We start from the raw sequence: 23,598 nt of genomic DNA, 5'->3' as shown, positions 1-23,598 counted from the left end.
GGGACAGGAGGGAGGGAGGGAGAGAAGGAGAGAGGGCCCATACTCGCAGCTTGTCAATTTCAACATTTGGTCACGTGACCAGCGCCTCCCTGCTAAGGATGGGGATAGATTTCCACGTCAGCTTTACGTCTCCAAATTTCTTACTTCACGGATCTGCTTCAAAGAGGCAGCTGCATTAGAGAATCATGTTAAGCTCGGCTAATGCGGAGAGCCCGAGGTAGCCTAATGATGGATTTTGATGAGCGTGTCCCTTGCTCGTCTAATATGTATTTGCCAAGTTGCACGTACTACGTGTCGGGTCCTGATTTCTCCAGCCTCCCTTCTTTCCTGCCCCAGACCCCGTCTTCTCGCCCCATGACATACTCCTACTCCTCCAACCTACCCCAGGTCCAACCCGTGCGGGAAGTCACCTTTCGCGAGTATGCCATTGATCCGGCTAGTAAATGGCACCACAGGAACAACCTCCCGCATTGCTACTCGGCCGAGGAGATCATGCACAGAGACTGCCTGCCCGCCGCAGCCAACACGGCCGCCGCCGCCGCCGCTGCCGCCAGCATGAGCGAGATGTTCGGGAAAAACACCGCCGCCGTCTATCACGGCCACCACCCGGCTACGACAGCCACCGCCGCCGCCGCCGCCAGCGTCTCGTCCAATTTCTATAGCACCGTGGGCAGGAACGGGGTGCTCCCGCAGGCTTTCGACCAGTTCTTCGAGACGGCTTATGGCACGGCCGACAGCCACTCGGACTATGCAGGCGAGAAGAACGGGGAGAAGATGCCCCCGGGAGGGGGAGCCGCTCCCGGGCCGGCCGCCGCCGCCGCTGCCGTGGGCGCAACGTCAAGTTCGGACGGGAGCTGCGCCAGGGACGCGGCATCAGCGGCGGCGGCGGCTGCAGCCAGCGCCGCGGCCTCGGCTGCGGAGGAGAAGGAGCGGCGGCGGCGGACGGAGAGCAGCAGCAGCCCGGCTTCGTCTTCCGGCAACAATGAGGAGAAATCCAGCAGCTCCAGTACGTATAAAGGCAGCGCCCTGGCGCTTTTATGAAGCGGACTTGGAAATCTTAGCGCACCGCCGCTGTTAAATTTTTATATGCTGTTTTATAAGCATATAAGGTTTATGGAAGGGCCTGTAGATTTCCCCCAACAAAACTTTGTTATAAAAGGAGAGATCACGTGGCGGGGACTGAAATTGGCCGTGAAATACCCACCGGCCAATGGATGCCTTTTTAAAACAAAAAAAGGGAAAAAAGAAAAAGCCCCCCCCCCCTTAAATCATAAAAAAAGAATAAAGAGAGAGAGAGAGGATGTTGGGGAGAGAAAGGCTCTGTGGTCAAACTCTTGAAAATATAATAACGCACGTTTTGCGCCTGTAAATGTACCCAAAAGGGGATTTCTGAGTCCTTTGATATCCATGTAATCCTGTGATTATTTTTCTCTCTCTTTTTTGAATTTTTTTTTATAAAAGCCATGTGTTTCCCCAGAAGCCTAGTTAGAAACTTGGATTCAAAGCCATCCCAGTTTTTTAACGATTGCCCGGGAATAGTGTTTAGCAGAAAAACTAGCTGCCTGCACTGTAGCAATATAGTTAAAGCAACAGATTAACCTAAAGCTGGCCTTTTTTTGTCTAAAGGAAGCCATTTTCATAAGACACTGTGGCAAGTATGTGTTGCCTTCTGCCCAACAGTTTGCTACTTACAATTGCTATTCAACCTGTCACTGCCTGGTTTTATTTTTTTAATGTAGATTTTTCTTGCTCATCACCCCCTCACCTTCAAAAGCCTAGGAAAATAGCCTTGTAATGAGCTGTAACAGCAAATGGGGATCTGTTGTGTGTATGTGTGTTTGCAAGGAAATATAGGACCAATATTTAATGTAAAAAGCATTTAAACTTTAAAGGAGGGGGGCCATGAACATTAACCCCAGTGTGGCTATGAAGGAGCGAAAGGACTTGAGAGAATATAGCATAGGGGTTAATTTTAAAACACACACACCCCAGATACGAGTGATAAGATGTAATGAACTAGTGGCTGTCCTAGGCGCTGGGGTACTGTTTTGTTATTTTTAAACAAAAGGAAGCTGCACACAAAAGCAAAACCAAGTTTAAGATTAAAAAAAACAAAAAACCTCGGTCAATGTACAGGAGCCCATCTGGCTTCTCAGATCCTGGTGTCATAATGTCCTTCAGGGGTGAAACAAGCGATGGAGCTCTCTATGTCCTCTCTTAAAACTGAGTTGCAAAACTAGGTTGCAAGAACAGTGTCACAGCTGGGTTAGGTTACAGAGTCTGCTATGAGCCTTCTTAACCTTCCCGCGCCAAGCATTGTATTATTCGGAGACTGCTTGTGCGATGTCCATCTAGATCTTGTGCACTGCAGATTCTGCTGACTAGGGAGTCAGTAGTTTGGACTCTGTGGGTTTTAATTTCATAGCATAGCGCCTCAGGTGTACTGCCTGAAGTGATGCTTCGAAGTGAAGATGTTGGGATTTTGGAATGTTACATGCAAATATGTTCCTCAAATAAAGGTCAGGCTAATACAGCTGCAGAACTGAACGGAGCGTCAACTTTATGTAGCTAATAAACCAGGCCTTTTCTCAATGGTTCAACCCAAGAATGTCCCTTTATTAAATATGAATTGCAGTCGCCCCCCAGCCCTATCTGATCCCAGACTTAATGGCTTCTGCCTTTTATTTTTTGTCATTCCACAGGTGGACAACGCACCCGTAAAAAGAGATGCCCCTACACCAAATATCAGATTAGAGAATTAGAGAGGGAATTCTTCTTCAGTGTCTATATAAACAAAGAGAAACGCCTCCAGCTCTCCCGAATGCTCAACTTGACCGACCGTCAAGTAAAAATATGGTTTCAAAACAGAAGAATGAAAGAGAAAAAAATTAACAGGGACCGATTACAATATTACTCAGCTAATCCACTACTTTAAAAAACTCGTAGCGTTTTTCAAGATGAGATTAAATTCAGATCTCGCCCATGACAAGGTCAAGCCACAGGGTTACCTATGAGAAGGAGGTGTGCAAAGTGACGGAGGACGTTGGGAAAAAAACACCACACTAATATTTTTTTTTCTTCCCCATAAAAATGTAAACCAACTGGGGTTTCCCGCTACTTTTCCCACCCCCCTAAAAAAGTTCTTCTTAAAGCTCTTGACATATCAACTGGAAACGGTTTACACCTGGACCCGCATTTCCAAACACGCCACCCCCATATTTTGCTCCGAGGGCAATTTTATACCTCTTACCTATAGACACTGCAACTCATCCCAACGCGGGTTCACACGTGAAAAAGCGGGGAGTGAGTTATTGGATTCGTGTCGGTCTAAAACTATGTTACTTTGGTTTTACTGTGGAACATTGCTTGAAAGGCTACCCATGGCTACACCGGAGCCTGATGGACTACTGCAAAAGAAAACCTACAGGAGTCCCCACAACCTCTAAATGCACAGCCGCGGTCCCATCACCTTCCCCTCCTCGACCCTTAAAATGACAAACCTTCTTCCGCAAGAGCGGTTACCCTCTTGACCAAGTTCAAAAAATTTAAGCAGTTGCAAGGCCCATCATAAATGTTTGTAGAGGTGTAGTAGTGTTGAGTCTAACCGTGCTGTTGATAGGGAGTTATGGCGTGGAAGGTTTGACAGTCTCCTTTTGAAAACATTTCAGGTATTAATTCGCCATATATGGTAAGGAAACAATCACTGAAGAGTCAAACACATAGCCACGTGCATTAGCTCTCGTTTATAAAACCCCCAACAAAAAATGAACAACAACTGTCGAAAAGTGGCCATCCCTTTGGAGACAAATCATTGTGTTCTTATTTAAATGCTTAAAGAAAATTAAAAACCAAACGAATAAATAAAAGTGCACGGTGGGGTGGAAAGAGAGGGAGAAAGAAAGACTAATCTAATAGCTCCAAAGGGGGAAACCGTAAAAGGAAGCTTCTGGCTTCTGTCTCACAAACTTTCTTCAGGAAATACCTGTGGAGAAGGACAGTTTGGCAAATACCACACAACACTTAATTGGACCCTGGATGTGTGCAATGCACTGAGATCAGATCATTAAAATAACTAGCGTTTTCTTTCCCTTAGAAGCCCAAGCAGAAGGCAAACAATGTAAATATGGTGGATTGGTTTTCAGATCTTTTTGTTCACTATTGAGTGTCGAAAGCCCTACTTAATCGCTCAGGCGGCAGAATCAAAGAACAGAGAGTTCCCTGGAGTTATTTTAAATATATATAAAAGAAGTATATTTCCCTGCAGGAACCAAAGCGAGAGTGAGAAATAGAGAGAGAGAACAACGAATTTTAAAAGAAAGAACTATTTAAAAGTCTATATCAGTTTACAAAGGATATTGTGTTTTATTGTAAAAGTCGCTTGCTGTCGAGAATATCTGAATGTATATTTCATACGAGAATGGTGTTTTACAAGACTTGTACATTTTTAAATGATACGTTTTGGTTGGTATATGTTTTTTTAACGGTCCTTTTCCTTGGAAAATGTCGAGTTTGTCCTTTTTTTAAAAAAAAATTCTGTGCAAGAAAGATAAGGTGACTAGAATGTTGTAAAAACCACCAGCTTCGAAAAGGGACACGATTTCTTTTACACGGTTCACAAAACGCAATACCTTTATATTCCAACACTGTTTGAAGATATGTATCGTCATATATGTAAATACGGTTTCTTTTACTATGCGAAGGTCTTTCGTGGCATGTATACAGTGGTACGGCGCACAACGAAAATAAACATGTGGGAAATTTATAATAATAATAATATTTTTTTTAATCCTTGTGTTGTATTCATGGATATTCCTTGATCTGGGCTCTGAGAGTTTGAATCATGGCTCCTGAATGGGATGCTTTCATGGAAATTCCATTCACCTATTGCTTCTGGTCCTTCAGGATAATGCAGTGCAACATGTCTGGTATTTATGAATGCGTAGGCAGACGGCAGCGAGCCTGAGGCCAGGTTTCACCGGTTTGTAGAAGTGGGAGGGGGTGGACGATCACTCCTTCCAGTCACTGCAGATTACAAGCTTTATACATTTGCTCACAGGTGTAAAACCTTTTAGAAAAGCTGGTGATTTTTTCTGGGCTCGTCCGCTCTTGTTTATCTCGGGCGCCATATTTGTGAACACACCCCTTTAAGTGCCAAGAAATGTTTGTGGCAGGATCTGATCCCCAAAACGTCAATGATAGTGAGGCAGAATGAAGCATATTGGTTGAAACGTGTTGGTTCCTCTGTGGTGACTCCTAGGGAAAGAGGACGGGGAGGCATTCCTCCTGCGAGTGAGGCCCAGATGGGCTGTGTGTGGTTTTCGTTCTTAATCTCTCGAGCGGGGGTGGAAATTAAAAATTAAAAAAAAAAACCCACCGAAGACCTTTTTGAGGATGTGGCATGAGGTTGATTTTCCTCTCTTACACTTAATCAGGAGAGAAAGTACATACTGTTTTCTCCTATTGTTTATTGGCTTTGAACTTCTGTATTGCTTTGGACATCACCCATAACCTTGAGGTGAAGGGCTAACTGGCTCTGGGCTTTTGCTGACAACCCCCACCTAAGCCAGACAGCGTCTGGTCAAAGGAAATGTACAAAGATGAAGCGCAGGGGGAGAGAGGAGAGAGAGAATGGAGCTCACTTGCTTGTTTGTTTATTTGGCTAGCATGCTACAAAGGAATGCAACTCTTAAAAGGGAGAGATAGAAAGATAGATGGAGAGAAGAGAAAGAGAGGGAGAAGACAGGGAGAGGAATAGGCGGGTGGCAATAAATGTTCAGGCAGCAACTTCCTTTGCTAGTTAAAAATTAACTGGTTATTCATCTCTAGGTTGAGTCATGGAGTTTCTCCAGTTTTGTGGAGAGGCTGCTGGTGATTTCCTGGCCCAGTTAAAAAAAGGTGGGGGGGACATCCCATATGTGTTGCCGGGACAATGCAGCTATAAAAGTGCCCTCGACTTTCCTCCCCTCTTCTATTTGCATACTGGGAAAGCTGGGCTATAAACGAGGCGGAGGTTTGTTTCAGCCATCTCTGAGCTGTGGAGGGTAGATCTGCGGAGGGCAATTGTCTGCGCTAGCATCCGTTCGTTTAACGCGGGGCATTTGGAAACCGGCTGGCAGGTCAGCTCTGCGGAGGAACGCTGTTGCCACAAGATGGCGTTCTTCAGATCAATGTCAAAGCCGCAGTGGGAGAAGAGGGGGAGAGGAAGGGGGGGTTGAAATCTTGGCCTTTGTTCCCCTTGCGTTCTAGGAGCTGCACATTATATTATTTGACTTTCCACGCTCAGATTTGCAAAGGTAAGGTGAAGCCGATTGCTCACTCCTTCACGGAGAACCACAATGGTTGAGCCAGGAGCTTCTCTCTCACACACACTCTCAAGGCTGACTACTCCGGGCTTCCAGAGGGTGAGTATTTCCTTTGAGGCTAAGTTTGGTTGATTAAAGAGGAAGCAGCTCTTATCAAGGTGCAGCTGGGGTGACCTCTAGGTCTACTTGCTCTCGATTAAATCCTTTCACGTTTATTTTTATTTCTTTTTGGAAGTGGAACTCCAGGGGTGTGGTGTCTTTTCGGAAAGCCAGTCATTAAAAGGTTGGCTGTGGAAAGTATTATTTGAAGGCTTGCTAAGTTTAGAGAGCAACTCCTCGAAACGAGTGGAGAAAAGGTTTTCAGGTTGAAGGTCTGCCAAGCAGTTCACGCGGTGGTGAAACAAGCGTAGGTAGGCCAAGACGGCTGCTTTCTTATAAAAGCTGCATCCCTGGGAATACAGGATTATGGATGTCCACGTTTGTCTGGAGGACGCTAGGTGTCTTCTATCAACTAGATCTATAGCGGCGTAGGCTGAAAATGGCAGCTATTGGACTTGAGCTGTGGTTTGCTCATTCCAGTTTGGCCGAGTTCGCCCGCCTATGGTTGGTTTACAGCGATATTTATTAAATGCCTTTTTCTTCCGAGGCAGCGTCACTCTCCTCCACTCTAAGCAGAAGGAGCTGGAAATCGATAGAGCTGGATGTAGAGTAAAAGCTCCTTTCGCTTAACACCCCCACCTCGGAGGGATCTCATCTGTAAAGCCAGTTCCTGGGTGGAGGTTGAATTTAAAATATCTCTGTTGATCCTGTCTCTATTGATCTGCAGTGTACTTGCTGTAGAGATATTCTGAGAGCGGAGCCATAATCTGGAAGGCCTTACCCTTGTATACAATAACAGGAAATTTACTTAACTGGACACTTGGAGCTAGGGTCATCAGCATACTTGCTGCAGCGAATTTGCAGGGATCTCCTTCATCATCAAAATGTTTATTCGGCTTTACGCCCATCATGAAACTCAACACAACAAAAACAAATCAAATAAAACAGCAGACTCGTACAAGCCACAAATAGTATAACACAATTCATATCTCACAAGGACAAATATTGGCCATTCATAAGAAAAGATTAAGATTAAAATTAAAAAAAATTTTTGCACTACACTAAAATCAATATCCGATGTAGTTATAAAAAATTCTTATAGCTATCAATAATCAGCTAACATTCCATTCCGTACGAGAGGATGGCTGTTAGGAATTTAGCAACCTGTAGGGTAATGTAAGGATCCACATCTTGAAGAACCCAGGCAAGCTGTAGTTCTACTGGTTTGTCAGCCATAGGCTGGATTATGGAGTTTAGTATGCTAGCACGGACTGAACTGTACAAAGGCCAGATAAACATAACATGATGTAGAGATTCAGATGTTTTCATTTCACAAGCACACATTGAAGGGACTTGGCCCTTAGTGAATCTATGTCTCAGCACCTTTGTTGGAAAGACATTAAACCTAGCTCTAATGAAGGCATATCGGTGAGACGCAGCCATAGGCAATGTTAAGTAGGACGGAGTGCGGTAGACAGGGGTTATGCCGAAATTTAACGGCGAGCAGGCTCCACCACCAGCTACGAAATTTTGGTATAGCTCCGCATCATCCAGCCTTTGATTTATACACCTTTTGCCACATTTAGATCCAGTTTGAGCAATTCAGTGGGCGAGATCTCATAGGACAGCAATTTGGCATGGATTTTTCCTGACCACAAATTTGTGAAGTCATCTGGCCAGGGATCTCGTGTTATGATTATTCTGAGCGGGCCAATTACATAAATAGGATTGAGGGATACCTAGTTTTCTCTAGATTGCTGCCTATTATACAACATCCAGAGGTGATATTCTTGAGCTTCCTTTCGCGTAAAGCGCCTGGGATCAGATGCTAACGGTAGAGTTACCAGTGCAGCACCCAGGATAGGTTAGGAGGAGCAGTCCTGATTTCTTAAGCAGTCGACGAGCTGACCTTGGGATAAATTACAGATTACAGAAGCTCACGATTACAGAAGCTCACGATGCGATCCCCCCCCCCCACTTTACCCCACTCAGACAGGCCCAACTTTATTCTAGCAGTCTGCCTGTGGTATTAACTTCTTCGGCTTGCATATTTTGGTCCGAGTCATGTGTTATGTTAGAAAGTCTCTTATCTTGACTACCCACCGCCCTACTGAACTATGATTTCTGAAGTCCAGTGTTAAAGCTTTACTCGGTTATTAAGTTGGGGTGGAGGAGGCGAGGCGGGAAGACGGAGGGAACTTTCCTTCAGTGTTTATGGAAACAAAGGCAACCGATTCATAGGAGGGAAACGTTCCGCCCAGGAACTTTCTTGCATTTATTTAATCAGTTTCTTAGGTCTCATTAGCAAATCATTTCACCAGTCAGCTCCTGCTTCTGTGGTAGAAGCATGGTGTCCTCTTTTCCGAGGGAACTTTCCTTCAGTGTTTATGGAAACAAAGGCAACCGATTCATAGGAGGGGAACGTTCCGCCCAGGAACTTTCTTGCATTTATTTAATCAATTTCTTAGGTCTTATTAGCAGATCACGTCACCAGTTACCTCGTGCTTCTGTAGTAGTAGCATGGTGTCCACATAAAATGATAAAAATTTAAGCATAACAAACTCAAATGAGAGGTTTCCCCCTTCATTTAAACAACAAGAAGAAAGAAAAAGAAACCAGCAAAAATGAATAAATACGTGTATTCAGAAGCATACTTTTTTGGTTTTGGTTGCTTCTCTTTCTTTCATTTCATCCAAAAATATAAACAATAAACAGGTTTCCACAATGGTTAGTCTCCAGATATCCTCTAGTGGTAAAATTAAGTTTGATGTAGATCTAGGTCAGAAAGCAACCTTCCTTGTAGCTGATTCCTTATATTCACTCTTCCCCACCCGCTTCGATTTCTAATAAGCTGGGATAGTGTGCTTGGGGGAAGAGGGTGAAATGACTCTAGTTCATAATATGCTGCGATTGCCTAAGGTCTTTAAAGAGGCGTCTTCCACTTCGAGGTCTCCTTCGGATATCTAGTATTCCCCATCCCACCCCAAATCTGTGCAAAGAAAATGCCTCTGAGAACGAACCATGGCCGAGCTTCAATATAATTTTATATTATAATTTTACGTTGTAACTTAGAAATGCAAACAGATATCCCTCCGCGAACAGCTGCTGACTCCTAGTTTGAAATAGTGTGCCAAACTCACGTTGAAAAGAAAAGAAGAAGCATAGGTTCAGACATGCGCCTCGCTTTGACTTCAACATATTATTGCCTAGCCTAAATTATTCGAAGGGAGAAATCCAACTTTGCTGGAGTCAGATCAATGCACTCTCTCCAAATTTCGTTGCTACGCGCACAACATAATGGGCTACTAGAGCCAGACGGGAGTCTACGACGGAAAATGCTAGATACGTGTCTGCTAGCCTGGAGCTAGGCTTGCTAACCCAGAAGTGAGTCGCATTAAATTCAATAGGGCTTCAAGTCTCAGGTTAAGTGTGCGCAGGATTGTAGTATTTCATAACTTTCTTATGCTCCGGATCCTCTAGCTTAGGCTTTGGAATGGCCTTATTTTGAATGTGAGCCCCACTGAGACCTGAAAAGACTTGTGCTCTGCTCCCATTCCTTAGGAGACGTTGATTTGGGAGAGATGCCCTTGACTTCAACTGAATTTACGTCCAAGTAAATACGCATTCATATACGTCTGTGGTCCCAGCCACTCTCGCGCGGAAGGATGTTCTATTGAAACCAGCAGGACTTCCTTCCCGACCGACGCGTTTAACACTGGGGTGCCAGGCTGCGATCCTGCGCTCGGTTGCCCGCACATAAATCCCATCCCTATCAGAGAGAAGAAGGAAGGTAGTCACCAGCAAAGCAGTGAGCAGGATTTCAGCCAGACCAGAATCCCAGCTGCCAGGAAAAAAAAATGGGCTTAAGGTGCAAACGAAGTCCAAATTTTAAAGGAAATAAATCTCCCAAACCCGATCGTCGCTCACTCTTTACCCTTCAGGCCCTCTCCCCCCTTCCCCCCTCTTTTTAACCTGAAAGAATTTCGAAGCGAAGATAAAAAATTACTTCGGTAGTCGTTTGACACCTTTTCTTGGCGCAGAGATGCAGTTCTTAAAACGCCTGATGGAAAGCCGCCTGTTTGGAAATTTTTCCAGAGGGAAAACTGCCTTGGCACACAGTCACATTCTTGACAACTGACACTTTTAATATTAAATAAGTGCGCACTGATTGTATTAATTTGGGTGGAGATTTACAAAATGCAATCTGCGGCTATATATTTAAAGGCAGGCAGCCTTCCGACTCCCATGATAGCTTTTACACTTTTTCCTTCCTCTTCGCGCACCCCCCCCCCGCCACCGCCAGCCCCTTTCCCGCAAAACCTCAATTTACCCATGTCAGAAATATAAAGCCCGTTTTAATTAGCATACAAAATAGCATCCCTTTCTTAACAATGTTGTACCTTTTTAGTTCCTCCTGGAAATAAGGAGTGGATAAATCATTCTCTTCAGCGAGTGGGATTTTAAAGGAAGAGAGACAGAAAGTGGTAGGGGGGGGGAAATCCCTCCTTCGATCTAACTTGGCTTAAGTTATTGTGTCTTCCTTAGCTCTTCCAGTCTTTTTTTAATTTTCAGTTCAAACTCATAAAACAGCCTAACGACTGTACTAATGCAGCCATTATATTTCTCTTGGACCAATAACTGTGGTGTTGTTGTTGTTGTTTAAAAAATTAATAGGATATCTGTGTCTCCGCATTGTACAAAAGCTCGTCTCCCCACCCCTCACCTCAAACTACCAGCCCTTTGGGTGGCTTCTGAGAGCCTTCGGTCCATTCCATAACTCAACTAAGGAGACTCTAGGCTTTGCCGACCCACATGTTCCAGCGCAACCTGGTTGTAGAGCTGGCTGGTTGTTTGCTGGTGCTTAACCCGCCAACCCTCCACCCACCCACTTCCCAATCTCCCAGACGAGTTTGTTGGCAGGAGCAGAATGAAAAAGCAGTCATTTCTCTTCTCTCCCCCCCCCCCCCGCGCCCTGCATAATAGTCTCAAGAAATGCTATAAAGTCCTGGTTAATGTCCGAGACACATTGTTAAGTGTTTAAAATGTTACCGCTACACACAATGCACGCCAAAGTAGTTTAGTTTGCTCTAGAATTGACCATTATCTTTTATAGTTAAAAATCAAGTGCACATTATTAGTTTTACTTCACTGGCTTTGACGATGCTTTTGGCCTTGTTAGCGATTAAAGAAAAAAGGCGCCGAGAGCCGAGTTCACGAGCTTCTCCTCGCGCGGTCCAAAAGCTTCCCCGAGTCAAATGCTAGCCTTCTCTTTACCATTGACCTCCCCGGGCTTCGGATCCGGCCCTGGGTGCCTTGACCATCAAAGCCCAGACGCTTTGGGTCCCACAAACGCAACCATAAAATGGGGCCCTGGATATGAGGGGCTGCTTCCTTATTGCCTTATACTTTGAGTGAAAAGGAACCAACAGTACCCTTGATTGCAGAGGGGTGTGTGTGTGTCCAGCTGCAAACGGTTCTAACCTGAAAGAGAAGAGGTTTCAAATCATTTTCCTAGCCCCGCTCCTCTGGTTTCGACTGCCGGTTTCCCCTTCGAGTCTTCTCTTGAATCTTAAGAGCAGAAACCGAGTCTTGCTGGGATGGATCTGACCAAAGGTCCAACTGACCTCCAAAGTGGCCCACGGGATGCCCCTGGACCTCTCTGAAACGGGAAATGGTCAGTCGCCCGTGCACTTATGAGGTGCGCATTCCCGTATCTCCAGGTTTTTCGCCTTCGCTAGACTCACGAATCGGCTCGACCTTCACTGTAGCACTTATTTAAAGAGAGGAATGGCGGAATGGAATTCTTTCCATTGGGATCTATAGATTCGCAATCTTTTTATTTAAATTGGGGGGTGATTATTATTTTTAAACAGACTTCTATTATATTTTCTTTCTTCAACGGACCCTTCCCCAGGTAGACGGCTGTTGTTGTTGTTGCATTAGTAGCAAGATTTTTTAAGGCATGCGCTTCATTTCTTTTGGATCTGGTAGATGAGGGGTGAAGGCGGGGATCAACACACCGCACCGGACGAGATTCCCCCTCCTCGAAGTTTTGATCTACCTGATTTTAGCCCCACCAAGTCCTGGGAAAGGCGAAGGTGGGCCGTGCGCGCGGGTCCCATTTCATTGCGCGGAGATCTGCTGTTACAACTCTAAGCCCGTTGATAATACGTTTCCAATGTGCTAGCCCATAAAAGTGCTCCTTATATGGCATTAATTTTGCTAGAAGTCATATTGCCCTCCTAGGAATCTGATAAGAACTTGTTCCTCACACATTAACACAGTGTAAGTTAAGTCGAGTTGGGGAAACACGGACAATATTACTCCAGGGTGTGGGGAAGGCGGCTCTTCTTATAGGCTGCTGACCCCCTGCCTCTGGTTGTTCTGCCTCCATGCTTAACTTGTGCTGGAAGCCGGCAGAAGTGAAAAACCCAGGGCGCAATTCTTGGCTGGTGGGAGAGGAGATGATAGGTGAGGGTGATGGGTATGGCAGTGGTGGAAGTGGCTTAAGAAGGACGTCTTGCCTTTCCATAAAGATTTTACGGGCCCGGCAAAGTTGAAACTATCTCTGCCAGGCTTCCCATCCGACAAGCCAGAAACCTCAGGAGGCCCCCTTCGCGTTAACTTGCCTAGGAGAAAACTCGCGTTCTGTGTCCTGCTGCCTTCTGAATGTTTTAGAAGCTAAGCGGAGGGGAATCCCAGAAGGAAGGGAGGGAATTTCCCCACTTCTGTAGGCAAAACCAGGGCATTATTAGGCATGCGAGGCTTGGCAGATCAATCCTACCCTACCCACCCCTCCGTGCTGTGGAAAGGGGGAAATGTGCGGAGTGGCATATGAGCATATAAGCATTTTGCAGGACTTGCCCTGCATTGTATGAAAGCCAAGGGTAAGCCGTGCCAGAGAGGGTATATCTGAAAGCCACCCTCTCTGCAGCACTCACTACACCGAAGGCTTGGTCAGGAAAAGAAGGCAGCGCCTTTGCCTCCCGATTCCCTTGGCATTCTTAGCGCTTTTGAGGGCTTTATGGACGAGGGAGTGGGTGCCAAAACGGAACCGAGCAGAAGATTTACAGCACAATATTGAATTGTTCAAAAGAATATTCCTACTCGCTTGGGAGCAGAGACAGGCGATCATTTAAATCCTACCAGCTGGGGCGGTTTGGAAGAAGAGATACTTAACGCAGGGATTTTTAACAAAAAAAAAAAGTTTAAAAAAAATTTCTTTTCTTTTCTTAAAAAATAATAATTCTAAAAGACTCCATGGACAATAAGAGATGTTATTTCTCTCAAGTTTTTATTATTTCCAAACAACGCGTGCCAAGAACATGAGAGGCAGAGAGAGAAGTGGAGCCATTCTTTCGCTCCCCCCCCCCCCAAATTAAAAAATCTATCTATCTGCCCCCGTCTGCCGGTCTCACTCTCTTGTCTGCTAGTTGTCTACCACAATTACGAACTGGCTACACAGTTTTGTCTGACAGTCCTTTTTAGCCTTTTATGGGTTGAGAATGAGGATATTTTGAGATAATTTGCTTGTGGCGCACTTTTGAATCTATAGTGGGTGTGCGATTATTATTATACTCCCCCTTGGGGAAAAAAGAAACAATTCCGAACACTAATCATTAGAATTTAATGCTAATCTGAGGATATCTCGCATCCACGTTCTGTGAGACCTTTTGCTATCCTCGTCCCTACAAGACACACCAGATATTTCTGCTTCGCATGTTAGTTTAAGACCAGATACGGAAGACTTCGATGCAATGCTTGCTTACTGGGTCAACAAAGATGGGCTCATATTGTTACTGTTGCTTCTGCGGCGCTAGACAGGAATACTTTACAGTGGCGCTCCTCAGCCTCTCTGCCAGGCGGGGGTTCACTTCTGAGCCGGTATTTCTATATGTACACTTAGCTGAAAGTAAACCCACACTGAACACAGTGGGACTTGCTTCCGCGTAAAACACGTATATGTCAATATTCAAAGATGGGAGCCAGGCTTGAGAATTTTCTTCATTAGTGTCGTTGTCATCTTGAGGAGACATTGGGTGACTTTATGATGTCCGTAAACCTTCATTGCTAGTGAGGAGGTCAGACTGGTTTAGAACTTCCAGTGGCCCGTGATGCCATAATCACCGCCACTAAAAATAGGTAAGCAAAAGCATGTCCCAGGGCTTGACAATAAATACTGAGGTTTTAATAATTTCATCACAGCCATGGGCTGTATGAGATGGGATTGGGAGAGCAAAAGGGGGAGGGGGAATGTTGGTGGAGGTGGCAGAAAGAGAGAGAGGAGTTGGGATGTTGAAAGGTTCACTTACAGCTCGCTTTACGACCTAAACGCTTAATATGCTCTTTTGCAATTTTATATTAGCGCATATGCTTAAAGAGGAAGCCTGGGTAAATTATGGGTTGCATTAAAATCGGGGCAAATTGTTTTCTATTGTTTGTCTCCCCTTTTTCCTCCGTGTGCGCGAGAGCCCACGCGCGCCTTTCCCCCTCCTTTGCTCACACGCAGGCAAAAGGCAGCCTATATGTGGCAACATCAATTGTACCCCGGGTACCTAGGCAAGGGCAGCAATGTGGCACCATCGATTACACACACACACATACACACACACATATATAAAATTCAGCAGTGGACCTGAGAGCAGCTCATTGCCTACGAAACCAAACGGGGAGGGGTTGCTGGCGAGGGCTGGGATTCCATTGGCTGCACGCACTCGCCGTGGCGCGGGGGTATCTCTAATCATATCCAGAATGTTTTGCACAAGAAATGTCAGCCAGAAAGGGCTATCTGCTCTCTTCGCCAAATTATTCCACCACGGCCATGGCATGCTCGGAGAGCCCCGCTGCAAACTCTTTTTTGGTGGACTCCTTGATCAGCTCAGCCTCAAGCAGAGGGGAAGGCGGAGGAGGCGGAGGCGGGGGCGGCGGAGGAGTTGGAGGAGGAGGAGGCGGAGGAGGCGGCGGCTACTATCCCAACAACAGCGGTGTCTACCTGCCACAGGCGTCCGATCTGTCCTATGGGCTGCAAAGCTACGGGCTTTTCCCGGTCTTGAGCAAACGCAATGAAGGCCCTTCTCCAAGCGTGGCGCCGGCTTCTCACGCCTACATGTCAGGGATGGAAGTCTGGCTAGATCCCCCCAGGTCCTGCCGCCTGGAAGAGCACGAGAGCCCGCAGGCGACCTCCTGCTCCTTCGCTCCCAACATCAAAGAGGAGAGCTCCTACTGCCTCTATGACGCCGAGAAGGGCCCCAAAGAGGCGGCGGCCACCGACTTGTCCGTTTTCCCAAGGCTGAGCTCGGAGGTCTGCTCCATGAACAACGTGACAGCCACCGGGGTGCCCGTCCCAGGCTACTTCCGCTTGTCTCAAGCCTACGGCACCAGCAAGAGCAGCGGCGGCAGCAGCAATGGCAGCAGCTACAACAACAACAGCAACCACCACCATCAACATCATCACCAACAGCAGCAGCAGCACCACCATCCGGGGCAGATGGTGGTTCCTTCCCAGTTCGCCCCGCAACCTCAAGTGCGCTTTGAAACTCCGCCAGCGTTGACTCCTGCAGTCCCACCGCCGGATCCGGGGAGGAAAGACAGCGAGGATTCATCCCCACCCAGCACCTTGGCTTGCGTGGCCCAAAGGGGCGAGGAAGACGGGCAAGCTTCCTCTTCGGCCCCCGAAGAACTCTCCCCGGCTCCTTCAGAGAACAGCAAGCCCTCTCCAGAGAAGGAAACGCTAGGTAAGCAATAAAATAAAATAAAATAAATGCACTACTCTCTACCCGCCTAGCTCCCCCGCCCCCGCGCACGGCAGCCGTCCCCGTTGCCACAAAAACCAGGAGGGGTGGGATGCGATAAGGGGGTGAGAATCGCCCAGAATACTGGAAGCCCCCTTCGCTGACCAAAATGGCCATTCATAGAGCGGCTTAGCGTAACCTGCTGAGCTGCCATTCATATTTGGACGCTGGGATGCTGTAAATAAATAAATATTGATATAGCCACCCCTTCGAGTTTATGAGCCATACAAAAAGAAAGGAAAAGCTGAGTATGGGTAAAATCCTAAAGCCAAAGACAAAATAGGAAGAAAAGGAAAAAAGAGATAAATACAGCTCTGTATTTCCTCGCCTCAAGTGATGCTGAGGTGACTGCAGAGATAACATAGATGTTTGTAAAGCGTCCAAAGTAAGCAAGGGGCCAGCGCCAATAAATAAGCCCATTAACAGGCTAAGTTCTAGTTTACGATCCTGGATGCCTTTAAAAAAAAAAAAAAAGGCAGCTGGGTTAAAATTCTCTTCTATGAAGCACTATCAAATTAGACTGCTGGAGACTGCGCTGCGAGAGGCTCTCCAGAGCGCCACAAGGCTTCTGTGTTGAAATATACGCAGGGTCATTGGAATGAATGGGAGCTGTACAAGAATGCCAGAGTTCCTGGTCGGTGCTCAGTCATTCATTTCAACGCGCGGGGATGGCGAGTGGCTTTTGCAGAAGAATTTTCTATTTCATGATGCCATTAAAGGGAATAATAAAACAATGATAAGAAAATAAAACCGGGAACTCCGCAGGGTAAGCTTGCAGTTGTTGCTTCTCCCACAATTCTGAAACAGGATGCAATGAAGCATGTTACATGTGTGCACACATATATGCATATGCATATCGTTATCTAAATGCACACAGAGAGAGTTGGGTTTCCCGCCCCAACCCCACCTCCAGCTACATGTACTTCCAAAAAATAAAGAGAAATGCATATGTGCTTTAAAAAAAACAACGTGCATCATCTGTGTGTGCTTGTAGGAACCATCTGAGCGCTAAACTGCCCAACGGTTTAGATTTAATTTGAATTTTAAACGCACAGCCCGTTCCTATGCTTGCTTGTTTGCTGCACCACTGAATTGAACGGGCTTGATTCTCAGTAACGCAACATTCCTATACCTGCTTACCGGGGAGTAAGCCGCACTGAACACAGTGGGACTTACTTCTGAGCGAACATGCTCTGGAAGGGTGTGTGGAGTAGTTTAGATGGGATTGCAGCCCTCATTCGCCAGAAATATTAGGCATAACAATTCGAAAACGACCCCACCCCCAATAAAAAAACAGCCAGCCAGGGCTTCTTCTTTTTTTTAATCGAGCGTCGACCACATTTTCAAATAATCTGGATTTAGGGGAGGGAGCAGGGGGCGGTCTCGCAACGAGTGTTTTGAGAACAAACGGCCAGGACTGAAGCAGAGGCAAAACCCTGCAAGACGCCACTGCCAAAGGCATTTGTGCGCATCGGTGTCAACTCCAAAAGCGATCCGGTCTCTCAGACCAGCGAGATGCGGCAAAGTCAGGGAGTGTGTTGCAATGCTCGCTCTCCTTTGGGGCTCCCAATTTAAGAGGGACCCGAACCCTGAAGGAAGGCCAGATTGCCCTTCTCAAATTTATATTCGGTACTAAGTACGGAAGCGTCCCCCAGCCCAGCCCCGCTACGCCGCCCACGTTTTCCTGGTGTCGTTCTGGTAACCTTCCCTTTCCCCCCTTATTTTCCCCCCTTAAAACTAGGCAGTTCCAAAGGAGAGAACGCAGCCAGTTGGCTCACCGCAAAAAGTGGCAGGAAGAAGCGATGCCCTTACACCAAGCACCAAACTCTCGAGCTGGAAAAGGAGTTTCTGTTCAACATGTACCTGACTCGTGAGCGTCGCCTAGAGATCAGCCGCACAGTCCACCTAACAGACAGACAAGTCAAAATCTGGTTTCAGAACCGCAGGATGAAACTGAAGAAAATGAACAGGGAGAATCGAATCCGGGAGCTCACAGCCAACTTCAATTTCTCCTGATGAACCCTAGGCACGCATCTTGATGGTCTGAACAGCTAGGACGGTTCCACCCCACCCCCCCACCCACGGATCTCCTCCCCACCCCCTAAGCCTCTAGCTACTCGCACCTGTGTGAGTCCGAGCCTTTCAATTACATCCTCAGCCTCTCCATGGCCTCTTGGTAATTGATTTCGTTGGGATGAAGCCATAACAGATGCACACTACCCCATCCATGTCCGCTACTGCCCTCCGTGAATTCCCGGTTCTGGAAAATCTGATGCTGGGGGGGGGGGAATGGTTTTCAGAACCCTAGATGCCTATTGTCCCTCCCTTCTCAACACCCTTCTCCCAAACTCCATTTTCAGAAAATTGAGCCAAATAAGACTGAAGGCAACTTGCGTTCTCTCCCACCCCACTGTAATGATAGCTGGTGTTTTGGATCTGAGCCGAGGATGGTTTTGAATAATTAAAATCTGGCCACGCCGCTGCTTAATAGGAAGCATGCGTCTAGCCGATCCAGATAACATCAGGTTATAGAATACGGTGTCAGGAGCCAAGGCTGGCGCACTTATATGTTTGTGCCCAATCCCCCGCGTACACAAAAATCCACATTTAATATTACAACTTTTAAAATGAGACCTCTTCCCCCTCCTCCTCCCCCTTCCCCCCCAAAAAAAAGTAGAGAGGAAAGTCTTTGTCTGCTTTATTGGCTAAAATCTTACACTTTCTGGTTGTAGGTAATGACTTGAGGTAGTTTTTGCTTTGGATACCTTTGGGTTACCGCTAGTTACGCTTGGCAAGCACATGAAAGGAAGGAAGGAAGAAATCTCCCCGCTTTGGAGAGGAGATACGACTTTGTCCACGGAGAGGTGTGTTATTCTATGTATATTGGACCACCAGATGAAATTTTCCCCCTGACTTGACTGTGGGGGACAGCAAGGGAGGTGAAAGTCCCCCCCCCCTGGTTTCCTTGATACTGTGAAGTTACATGCGTTGAAAAGGTCAAGCGTGTAGTGCAAAGAGAAGATTTTTTTTTTTAAAGAAAAAAAATATCTATGAATACAGAATATGTATAAATGTCTATTAATATTAATATTATTAATATTATTAAAATGCCGATACTGTTGCAAGCAAAGCATTCTATAGCGTTATTCTCGATGTTAGCTCTATCTCTCGTCCATCCCCTCCTTACCTTAAAACCAATGAATTGTAATGCTGCGTGGAAGTAAAGCAAAACAAAAAAACAAAAACAAAAAAACACAGGACAAAATGGAGACGCTGTTTATGTTTCTCTTGGAAGAAGAATAAAAGGCATGGAATGAACCACCCTCTTTTTTTAAAAAAAAAATACCTCGTTTGTGACTGTTTATTCTCATGGTCCTACTTTCAGATCTCCAAGAACTTTTACAACAGGAATAGTTTGCCCGAGCCCCCTGCAATTACTTTAGGAATCTATTTAAATATTACCTAGACGGTCGTAATTTGTCTGGGCCATATAGCAATGGTGCTGTAAGGTTTGTCGGCTTTTGTTCAGTTTTATGACTTGCTAGTATATCTGGATTGTTGCTGTCTTGGACGAGTGGTTTTAGTTGACTGAGGGGCTGCACAGACAGAGGAAGCCAAGGGCTACTTATTTGAGAAGTTAGAGGACTTGGGCTTCTCTTTATTTATTTATTTTATTAAAATAACTCGGTGGTTAACTCACGAGGAAGGATCCACTATTGTTTTTTTTATTTTTATTTTAAACCAAACTACCCCACTAGACGCTCGGAGCTCTTTTCAACTCCAGAGGAAAACCTAGATGCCCCCACATACCAAAAAAAAAAGGCGATTCTGAAAAGGTGAGCACGTGGGAACGAGGATCTTGAGCCTTGTTCTCCTTGATCGATCAGCTTTTCCGCCATGTTTATTCTTCCCTTCGCTACCTGCCTGCTTGCGGATGCGCTTAAGCGGAGAATGTTTTGGCATTAAGGTTCTGTATCATTGCACGTTGATCAGCTCCAGAATCCAGACAAAGGCGAATCGGGTGGGGAGGGGAGAGAGAGGGGGAGATTGGAAGGGGTGGGAGTGGAGGCGGTGGTGATGGGAGCCTGAAAGGGCTGTGTAGCCATTTCTTTTTCCAGACTTTGAACCCGCGCATCTTGATCGTCTTCGATAACCTATGTATACGAGGATTCTTGCCTCTCGAGGCCTGTCTGGCCCCGCTGCCCCCTTCTCTAAGTTGCATTTTTAAAGTGCATCATACCCTAATTCGATCGTGGCTAAGTTAGAGAACTATGATGGAACGTAGAGAGTAAGATTAAACGGAGTGACGACAAAGTGGGCACAAAGGCGTTTCTAATGATTTGGCGGGTCCAGAAGAAGAGAAAGAACTTCATTTTTTAAAAAACACACACAAACAAGAATGTGGAAAGTTTGTAGACCGAGATGGAGACTTTGGTGGAGAGGGCGGAGGGGGGCGGTGGGAAGGGTGAGGTCTTGTTGCTGTTCGGTTTTTTTGGGGGGTGGGGGCTTTCCCCACCCCACCCGCTCGGAATCTGTTTCTTTTGGGCATTGGTGTCTCTCATGTTTATTCGAAGCGGGATCCTGTTTCCTAAGGAAAGCGGCAGTGGGGAGCCCTCTTAATTAGGAGGCTGAGAACTGGTCGGTGGTTTAGGTAGTTTCATGTTGTTGGGGCTGGATCTCTCTCTCTCTACAGCACGAAACTGCCTTAATTACTTCAGTTTGAAATCATCAACCGGGTCTAATAAGAATAAGCGCCGGAGTCCATCCGTAGCAATAGCGATACAATACAATACTAATAATACCGCCTTTTACCGAAGAAATCTGGCAAGCTACCTTTCCTCGGCAGGCGTTAAGTCTCAATGCCATTGGTTTGCCTTCTGCGCGCCGAAAAACCCCGCGCCTTTCCGGCTGCCTCAATTAATGCATTTCAGCCAAGGTGGAAGAGGGGGGAAATGTTTCAAGGCGCTATTGGAGTAGACCTTCAAGCTTAGCTAGGATCGGTTGTCTTCGGGTTTTCTCATGCAGGTTTCCTTCAAGGTCAGGTGCACTCTGCCAGTTTAGGAATGTCCAGATTTTATTGTCTAATCCGTATCAATGGATACATTGATTATTGTTGCTGCTGTTGCTGGTGATATTATTCGCATTATTCGCAAAAATATCTGTTGCCCTGTTTCCTCCCTACGTACTGGGTATGTTTCAGTTACTCCGCTGTAAAGAGAGGGAATCTGGTAGCAATTTCCAGCTCTGCTTACTGGTTCTCTCTCATTATATTTTATTGAGCTATATTGTGTTATGAGGTCTTGCCGCCGGCCCGTTTGCGCAAACACACACACACAGCCCTCGCTCTCCCTTTACTTACAGTGGTGGCCTTCAGAATCACTCTGTTTTCTCTCCGCTGTTTCTCCCCCCACCCCGAAGCTAGAACAGTCCTTCCAATGTCTGCAGGGAATGCAGACCCTAAGGGCATAAGGGGCGGAAAGAGGGAGCCCGGGGAGGCAGGAAAACTCGGGAGGGGGGACCCCAAGGATTTCTCTGTAGCTCACAAGGCCTCGGTTACGATCATTATTGGAGTGTGTCCGGGCGCCTGCATTCCAATGAGGCGGAATAAGCAACAGCGACCTCGCTTGGGCTCGAGGCTGCGCTGTGCTTTGCTGTCGCCTTGCCATTTATGCGCAGCAGCCCAGCGAGAGGCGAAGGAGCTGCAACGCCTTGTTTACACCGGATACACACATTGTTTACAGCTATTGTAAATGAACAAGACCTCTCCCTTCCATGTCCTGCGGTGGGTACGGGTGCGTGGGTATTGGGGAACGCACGGGAATATCCTTTATATTCTTTTTTCCCCTCCCCCACCCTTCAAGTTTCCGAACGTTTCAGAGAACAATTAAAAAGGCTGGAGAAATCAGATTTGTTTAATTCTGCCTCCCACAAACACACACCGTCCCGTCAATTTTTGGGGGAGCCTTTGCCACGGTCGAATAATTTAAATGGCAAGTTCACACGGTAAGTGCTTCGGGGGCATTGCTGCTTATAATATGGACATTGTGTGGTTATGTATGTGTCTGTGTTTGCACGAATGCACGTGCCTACGGCTTGGATCTAGAGGACGTACATGTTCCCACCACATGAATACAGAAAGAAGGCATTGCTGTATGCAAGCAACTACCATGGCCAGCCTTCTGTATGAAGTCTGTGCTTCTTCTGAATCATTCTACGATTGTTTGGTCACTTATCTCAAGCAATGCTTATTTAAAAGCTAAAAACACAACAAAACAGACAAACCCAAGAACCCGGAATTCTCCATATCAGTGCGCAATACATTACCTCCTACAGAATATTATCCAAATCTTATTAGGACTTTCTTTCTTTCTTTCTTTCTTTCTTTCTTTCTTTCTTTCTTTCTTTCTAAAAAGAGAAAACTCTATATGTATCTGTGTGTACACACATATATATGTGTGCATGAATGAGAGGGAGAAGGGGGTGGAATATATGTGGGGGGAGAGAGAAACATTAGTCAATTATATTGCTTAGATATGTTTAGGAACATACTGATTACTTCAGACTCTGTGTAAAATAAGTAAATAAAGTGCGAGCACACAGTTATAACCCTTAAACGGCGTTTTTACTTTTCCTTTGATCTGTCTGGTAGGTAGATTCAAGGGTTAAAACCTAATAATGTGTGTGTGTGTGTGTGTGTGTGTGTGTGTGTGTGTGTGTGTGTAACCAGATATAGTTATTAAAACTCTGAAGCTGTGACCATATATGCACAGTAACTTGAAATAAATACTGTTGAGATCAGTATAACATTTTTTAACCTGGGCGAAAATTTCCCGAAACGGGCGAGACAGTGTATATGGGTTGTTTATATGTCACGGCTACCGTTCTGCACACACTTACTCGGGAGTAAGTCCCAAATTTATGTGTTCAGGGTAATGTCCAAAGACTGGTAGCCGCCTTATTCCAACCCGAAGCCTATTTCATTGGAGCTAATTAACAGTTCAAAGAAAGCAGGAATTCGGCTAATAAGGAGGCTTTCTCCATTTTCATATTATTTGTCACTAAATGGAAGTCGGCTATAGGTGCTACAAAGCCGAGCTATTAAAAAAAGATTCCTGTTTATACTGAAAATACAATATGTGCACCAAATGAAGAAAATGGCGAAATACTTTGTATTTTTCCCTTTCTATCATTTCGAAGGTGAATATAACAAATCATCTTTAAATTCTTTAATTTTAATGGTTCAGCAGCCAGCTTTTTTTAAGGGAGCTCTGAAATGTTTATTCCTTTATTGTAACGCGAGCCTTACATTTCAAATTTCTACATGTCTACTCAAAAGTAAGTCCCACTGAGTTCAATGGCGCTTCTAGGTAACTGGGTATAAAGAGACTGCAGTCTTAGACTGCAAT

The 23,598-nt window shown here is 45.8% G+C and overlaps 2 protein-coding genes across 2 annotated transcripts; both read left to right on the top strand.

The window, feature by feature from the left end:
• Positions 1-30: 30 nt before the first annotated feature.
• Positions 31-3,755, top strand: HOXA11 (homeobox A11). Its single transcript, XM_079948083.1, has 2 exons — positions 31-1,006; positions 2,703-3,755. The coding sequence occupies exons 1-2, from the start codon at positions 202-204 to the stop codon at positions 2,933-2,935; spliced, it is 1,038 nt and encodes a 345-aa protein (XP_079804209.1). The 5' UTR covers positions 31-201; the 3' UTR covers positions 2,936-3,755.
• A 7,692-nt stretch (positions 3,756-11,447) lies between these two features.
• Positions 11,448-19,223, top strand: HOXA10 (homeobox A10). Its single transcript, XM_079948076.1, has 2 exons — positions 11,448-16,135; positions 17,934-19,223. Exons 1-2 carry the CDS (start codon positions 15,169-15,171, stop codon positions 18,206-18,208), a joined length of 1,242 nt encoding a protein of 413 aa, XP_079804202.1. The 5' UTR covers positions 11,448-15,168; the 3' UTR covers positions 18,209-19,223.
• The last annotated feature ends 4,375 nt before the right edge of the window (positions 19,224-23,598 follow it).

This window comes from Podarcis cretensis, assembly GCF_951804945.1.
Source record: "Podarcis cretensis genome assembly, chromosome: 12".
Classification (NCBI taxonomy): domain Eukaryota; kingdom Metazoa; phylum Chordata; class Lepidosauria; order Squamata; family Lacertidae; genus Podarcis; species Podarcis cretensis.
This window is presented reverse-complemented; position numbering and strand designations above follow the sequence as displayed.

Bases quoted from the DNA above. Each gene is read 5' to 3' on its own strand.
- HOXA11 (XM_079948083.1), top strand. From the start codon at position 202: ATGCGGAGAGCCCGAGGTAGCCTAATGATGGATTTTGATGAGCGTGTC. The intron at 1,007-2,702 runs GTACGTATAAAG...GTCATTCCACAG, and splicing joins GGAGAAATCCAGCAGCTCCA to GTGGACAACGCACCCGTAAA.
- HOXA10 (XM_079948076.1), top strand. From the start codon at position 15,169: ATGTCAGCCAGAAAGGGCTATCTGCTCTCTTCGCCAAATTATTCCACC. The intron at 16,136-17,933 runs GTAAGCAATAAA...CCTTAAAACTAG, and splicing joins TCCAGAGAAGGAAACGCTAG to GCAGTTCCAAAGGAGAGAAC.